The 6,811-nt window shown below is 50.0% G+C and overlaps 1 protein-coding gene across 1 annotated transcript; it reads left to right on the top strand.

The window, feature by feature from the left end:
* The first annotated feature begins 826 nt into the window (after positions 1 to 826).
* On the top strand, positions 827 to 2,713 carry CCDC71L (coiled-coil domain containing 71 like). The gene has a single exon (XM_068401083.1). It carries the CDS (start codon positions 1,011 to 1,013, stop codon positions 1,878 to 1,880), a length of 870 nt encoding a protein of 289 aa, XP_068257184.1. The 5' UTR covers positions 827 to 1,010; the 3' UTR covers positions 1,881 to 2,713.
* The last annotated feature ends 4,098 nt before the right edge of the window (positions 2,714 to 6,811 follow it).

The following is a 6,811-nucleotide window of genomic DNA, read 5'->3' as shown; positions in this document are numbered from 1 at the left end:
ATGCAGCTTCATTCAATTTCCTCGTGTCCTATCACTGGTCACCAGAGAGAGGAGTCTCCATCCTTGGAGATATTCAAAAGCCATCCAGACACAATCCTGGGCAGCCTGGTCTAGGTAGCCCTGCCGGAGCAGGGGGTTGGACAGGATGATCTCCAGAGGTGCCTGCCAACCTCAACTGTGATTCTGTGACTTACGATGTTGTTGAATGACTGGCCTACAGGTTCATGTCAAAAAACCCCTCTGCAACAAGTATTTAATATTGTATGGCGGACTTCACCGTATCATGTCTGTTCACCCACTTTGGTCTTTTCACTCAGCCTTCGCTCTTCCTCCAGGGGAGCTCACCGATGGAAGCATTCAACCAAATCCTTACTTGAACACAGTTCACGGAGGAAACCACCTTTGCTCGTCGCCCTGTGAAGAACCTCAACCTCGGCGCGATGCTGGCACATGGCACAACAGTTGCGCCAGGCCCGCTGGCACCCTGCCGTGGGGCAGCCTCACCCCCTTCCCTCAGGGAAGGGACGACCAACTGGGATGCCCCACTGGAGGTGGGGGGAAACGGGGCTCCGTGGCGTCCTGGGGCTCCCCATTGGCGTCCCCTGGTCGCGCAGGTGGCCCCAGGCGCGCCCCTCCCGTCCCGCCGCCCCGGGGCAGGGAGCTCCCGGCCGCCCCCTCGCTGCCCCACCTCGGCCTCCCGCCGCCCTCCCGATGGCCGCCTCCAGCCCGCTGCGGGGGCGGGGCTTGGCCCGTCCGACGTGTTTCAAACGGGCCAACCGCCGGGCGCGGAGGGAGGGCGGGCCGGCTCGCAGTCCCCGCCTGGGAGTTTAAAGCGCCATTTTGTGCCGGGCGGTAAGATATCGATCGTCGCTCCCCACCCGAGGCGCAGGCGGCCGGGTACGGCGAGGCGGCGGCGCCCGGCGGCGGCCGAGCTGCGGCCGGCGCCTATCCTCGCGGCTGCTTTCTCGGCTTCTCTCCCCCCTCCACCACCACGTCCTTCTGCCTTCTCCATGACCCGCAGTAGGAAGCAGGCGGCGCTGGAGAGAGGAGCCGGGAAGATGAACCAAGAGGCGGGGAGCGCCGCGGCAGCGGGAGCCCAAGCGGCGATAGCAGCAGCGGCGGGCGCAGCCGGCGGCGGAGCGGCGTCCGCCGCCTGGGGGCTGGAAGGGGAGGCCGAGAAAGTTGTGTACTCGCGCTCGCAGGTCTCCTTCGCCGGCACCAAGGCGCTGGGCGACGCCCTCAAGCTCTTCATGCCCAAGTCCACCGAGTTCATGAGCTCCGACTCGGAGCTGTGGAACTTCCTCTGCAGCCTCAAGCACGAGTTCTCCCCGGTCATCCTCCGCAGCAAGGACGTCTACGGATACGCCTCCTGCCGCGCCGTCGTCCCCGACCCGCCGCCGCCCTCGGCGGAGCGGCCCCGCCGCCGCGGCGGCAAGCGGCGCCTACTGGCCGCCGCCGCCAAGCGCCGGGCTGCGGCGGCGGGTGGCAGCGCCAAGCGGCGGAGGCGGCGGCGGCGCCGCAGGAGGGGACGGGGTAGGCAGCGGCAAACGGCCGCGGCACCGGCGGCGGACGGCCCCCGCGGCGGGGGAGAGGCCGAGGAGGCCGTGGCGGAGGCGTTGGGGCCACCGGGCGAGGACGTGGACAGCGAGCGGGGCAGCCCGGCGGCGGGGGCCGCCTGGGAGCCCTTCGGCGGCAAGTCGCTGGAGGAGATCTGGCAGGCGGCCACCCCACGCCTCACCACCTTCCCGACCATCCGGGTGCGGGGCAGCGTCTGGAGCCGGCGGAGCCTGGTGGCGGCGCGGCGCCGGGCGCAGCAGATCCTCGGCGTGGACCTGTCTCCCGTGGTGCGGGTGCGCCGCTTCCCCGTGGCGCCGTCCTGAGGCCGCGGGGGGCCCCTGACCCCGCGGCGGGAGCCGGGGGAAGGCTGGCGCCTCACCTTCGCCGCGGTGCGGATAGAGACCGATATCAGTCACCTGTTTACATTGCTTTTGTCTGGATCGTGTTCTGCTGCTGCACTTTATGGCCCGCTCGGGCGGGGGCCGGGCCCCCCAGCCGCACGGGGCGCGGCCTGCCGGGTCGCCGCGCAGCCGGAGGGCCCCGGGCTGGGCCGTGGCACCTCCCGGCCTGGCCCGTGGCTGCCGGGGCGCGGGGAGGCGCGGGGGACCAAGTTCCACTTTCACTTTTTTTCCTCTCCCATCGGGCTACCTCACTGGTCCAGAAGTCCACCCAAGAAGTTGTTTTCCAAAGGAACTTACTTTCATGCTTGTATAATAAAGCACCATCTAATTCTTGCTATTTTTTTCCTCCCCCTTCCCTCCCCGTCCTCTCCGATGGATTATGTATGCTTTGTGGTGTTGCACTAGTATGTGCTCAGGGTATTTTGAATCCCAAGCATTCCCAAGTTTCAGTTTACTCTGATCAAGGATGCGTAAAGAATGGAGGTTCAGGACTTGTGGCTGTTCTTGATGGTGCAAAAAAGTTTTGTTTTTTTTTTTTTAAATTTCATGGGCTTAGTGATATATAAAGATGTATCGCGCAGTATAATTGTTACACTTTTGTATCTAAAGTCATTTTTAAAGTTTTCTAGTTTAACTAAGTATTTGTTTCTATTGAGCACCTAAAGATAGAATCATCCTGGTATTTTATAACCCTGTTTACTTTAGGGAAGCTGATTTGGTCAACCTAAGTGATCTTAATAAAAGTCAAAGAACAAGTGGCGTTTCAGTTCAATGAAACTGCAGAGGGACGGGTTCCTCTGTGAAGTGCACCATCTAGGTGCTTAATGTAAATAAGCTTGGAGTTTGTGAAGAATGTAACTGCTCATCAAAGCAATATGTACGTGTCTGAAGGTGAACTATGGGACAATGTTGGTGCTGGCAGCCAAAAGTCGGTATTTCGCATGACCCAAATGTCACACTGAAGTGCTGCTCTCTGCAAAAAGAGCAAGACTTGATACATGATCACTTCGTAACAAAATAGTGCTGGTTGTTATCCTGTGGTTGTGAGATGGTTAATGATGGATAATCATATTTAACATAATTACTTGCACATAATTATTTTTATAAACCTCTCCCGGTTTCACAGTAGACTGTGATGTAAAATTCATGATGTAGCTTGATTATTTTGACCAAAAAATACCATGTTGTCATTCTGTGTGGAAAGCAGTCTCTCTCCCAACTGATTAAGGGCTTTCTTTAGGTCTTACGCCTTGCAGTTGGTGCATGAGGAGCAAAGGTGCGTGTGAGGGAGAACGTGTTTTTTGGTGGGTTTTTGTGTTGTGTTTTTTTTTTGTTTTGTGCTTGGGAAAGGAATAAGAAGTGCTTGGTAATATACAGGTTTATGTTCCTAGAGTCCTGGCAAATGAGACTAACTTACCAATTTCCATGGCGGAATGAATGACTTCACAACTTGCTTATAGAATGGCTTGGTGACTCTTAAAATGTCTTTTCTGATGGCTGTCGACTCCTTGTTGCCCACTGTTGACAGAGGCAATAAGACAGCTTGACATGTAGAGGCTGCTTGTAAAAACTTGCTAGTGCTAACCTAAAGCAGCCAACTGCTTCTAAAACCTGTTTATACTTTGTAGTTCTTACTTAGTGAAGCTGCAAAGTTCTTATTCTTCCAAACTAACACTTATCTTTCTATATCCATCAGGCTTTTGAAATTGTTTACATAATGTTAGACTGCGTGCTGATCGCTGCAGTAGTGCCACGTCACATTTCAGAAGTGAATTAGGAAATGAAAGTCCAAGGGGGCTTATTGGTGTGCTAGTTCTCTGGCTATAATACCTGCTTAAATGTAAAGGCAAAATTGCGTCGGTTTAAAACTCAGTGAGACAAGCTGCAATGTGACCAAATGCTGAGGCTCCAAGTATTTCAGTTTTGACATTCCACTTCAGAAATGCAAGTTAAGGGTAGCATTATTGGTTCTTGAAGTGTCTAGTTGATTTCAGTGCTCCTACTGTTAGGTTAAGGTGTGGGTTTTTTTGTATTCTCTTGAAAGATCTGTGTAGAAAGATGATAAAATGTAAACAGTTTTCTTGTGCAGATTCTTCACTTAACTTGTAAACAGGCACAGGACAGGCTAGATCAAATTCCAAGGGCAGAGTTAAAGCTGCCAGACGTATGATATGGGAGACACTGCGTTAAATTTGTGCTGCCTTGTTTGGAGGCTTATCCTGAAATGTTCTGTGTGGGTACAAAATACAGTGAAGTAACTTTAACTCTGTTGAGTGATTCTTGTTGTGTGGGCTGTATGCATAAGACTTGCTTATTTTTCTCTTCGTTGGGCTTTGACTTCGTGGTTTTGAAGTGGCAGCTTTATTGGGGGTAGAGTATGCTTTGCTGATACCCTGTTAGCAAGTTGGATTGAAGTTTCACTGTAGACTAAACTCCTCTGGCAGCTGCATTTACAGCTGCATTAACTGAGCTATTTCAGTCTGTGAAGTCAGTTAAGGCGGGGGGGAATCTTTATAGTCAGGTTTTCTGGCAAATTAATGTGCTGAAATAGGTCAGCAGAGGATCTGAGTACAGAATGGGGTGTGAAAGCTAACAGCTTACAGGGAAGCTAAGACAGCTAGTTTCATGATCGTGTTCATGGCAGTTTATCGCAATCCAGGACAGGATTATCTGTGGTCCAGCTTTTCCCCCACCCTTTTCCCTCTCAAAACTGCAACCCCTGCCTGCCTGTCTGTCTTTGTACTCATCTGAGGAAGCTAAGCAATTGGAAAACTATTCAATTTTAGGTTTGGGCAGGTTGATACCTGTTGGCTTTTGTTTGACCTTCTAGCTGTAGACCAGAGCTGAGGAAGGTTGGAAAGGGGTGTGCAAAACTGCTGCAATATTGAGTTAGATAATTTTAAGCATGGAAGCCTTAGGTTTTATTTTAGATAAAGGGCTAATAATGTTATTATACTCTGCCTATACATGTGCTGTTGGAGAAAGTGCAATGGATTAGATGGACTTCTCTAACTCCATGTGGCTGTTCTACGTGCACACTGAGTGGTATGAGAGGTGTGGTTTGCCTTATTTAACTCAGTGGTTCCAGGATCCTGTCATATGGGGCTGCTTCTGAGAAAATGCAGGCCCAGGATAAATCCAGTATACAATACCCAGTCTAGTTCAGGCAGCACAGATGGTTTCGTATTAAACAGGAATCTTGTGGTAGCCTCTGTTGCCAGACTTCTCTTGCAGTAGCTGGTTCCCTCCCTTATGAGCTCCCTTCATACAGTGACTTTGTGTACTGGAAGTTGTGCTATTTCCTTTACCAAATCTGAATTTTCAGCCAGTCGCTCAAAGGTTATTGAACTTCAAAATGCCACAATGCCAAAAAGAGTTGTGTGATGGCCCCAGATGTCAAGGAGAGAGTTGAGACGACCATTGTGTCTAATGTTGCCCAGTGTAGGCTTTACATTCAAGAGGCAGTGCCTTCCTCTGAGTCATTGTTCAGGACTGAAGCTCATAAAAGGAGAAAGCAGTGCCTTGTAAAAATCTTCCTGTACTCTAATGTTGCATAGAAGTTTTTCCATCAAAAGGATCAAAGTGTACAACTGGTCCTTGAAAACTTCCATTGCTAGCCTGTAAACAACAAACTCTCTTTATGCCCAAACCTCATGCAGAGCATCGTTGTATGTATTTGCTGAAGGCAAGACTTGTGGTACTTGGATTTTGCTCTGAACGGGTAGGGGATGTTGTGTGTATCTGTATTTCCTTTTCTATCAGAAGGAAAGGGAAGAGTGAATCCAGTTTGTAGATTGAAGCTTTGATCCCAAATCTTTTTTTTACTTCAGCAAGCAGAGTCCTGGGCTCTTCATGCTATTTAAAACAGTTGACTTATGCTACTTAACGATGGATCAGTGCTGTAGTTTGAGTCCAAGGTTTGCGTACACGTGAAACCAGTAGTACTGAAAGCATCTCTATTTCCTTTTGGCCCAATGGATTGAAAAAAAGATCTTCTGATTTGTATGTATGAGTTGAAAACACTGATTTTGGGTTGAACAGAATGTTCTGTTTGACTTGAAATGCTCTGTTTTTGCTTGTGTCTACAAATACAGGAAATCTGGAAGCAAAGGACTAGATTCACAAGAGTGAATTGCGTTACAGAAGTGAGGCAATTTATATCAAGTAGGATAGTAGGTCAGAAGTCCTGGACTTCTAGAGACCCAAATTCCAGTGCCCTGTCTGTCTCACTTGGAGGAGGAACTTCGAAGTGCTGTGTCATGAGGACCATGTTATATCAACTTGAAGCATTTCGCTAGGCTAGAGAAAATCCCTGGATATCGGGGTTTTTAGGGAACGCCTTGGTTCTTCATCTGGTATTTATTTTAGGTGAGCGTAACTGCCTTAACTGAGGAAAGGCTGAGGCAGACCCATTCCAGAGTATTCTGTGATAGAGGATCTGCTCAGGCACTGACTCCAAATGCATGCTGCCCCTGATGGTTTATTCCCAAACTATCATGAGGCATCCAATATATATGGTAGTAGGGCTATAGAGGAGAATTTTGGAACGCTTCTTATCCCTAATCAAGGCGAAGCCATTTTTCCATACTGTAAAAATAAAGCATATTTCTTCAATGTTAATGCCTAAATATCTTTATAGAATTACCAAAAAATTCTAGTTCTCCTGTTGTTGCTGCCATTTTTTTATGTAAAAAGACCTGAAAATATTTTCCAGGGTTGATATGAAGAACAAAGAGTCTCGTTTTATCCATTTATTTACTGTGAAACTCCTCAGGAAACTGCTAAGCAGGGCTTGACCTTACAGGAGATGGAAGAAGTGAGCCTTCATTCATGCAGTTCATTTTTACTCAGGT

Source organism: Nyctibius grandis, chromosome 5 (genome assembly GCF_013368605.1).
Source record: "Nyctibius grandis isolate bNycGra1 chromosome 5, bNycGra1.pri, whole genome shotgun sequence".
Lineage (NCBI taxonomy): Eukaryota > Metazoa > Chordata > Aves > Nyctibiiformes > Nyctibiidae > Nyctibius > Nyctibius grandis.
Note: the sequence above shows the minus strand (reverse complement) of the source record. Positions and strands in the feature narration are given on the sequence as shown.

Coding starts and splice junctions, on each gene's coding strand:
- CCDC71L (XM_068401083.1), top strand. CDS start 1,011: ATGACCCGCAGTAGGAAGCAGGCGGCGCTGGAGAGAGGAGCCGGGAAG.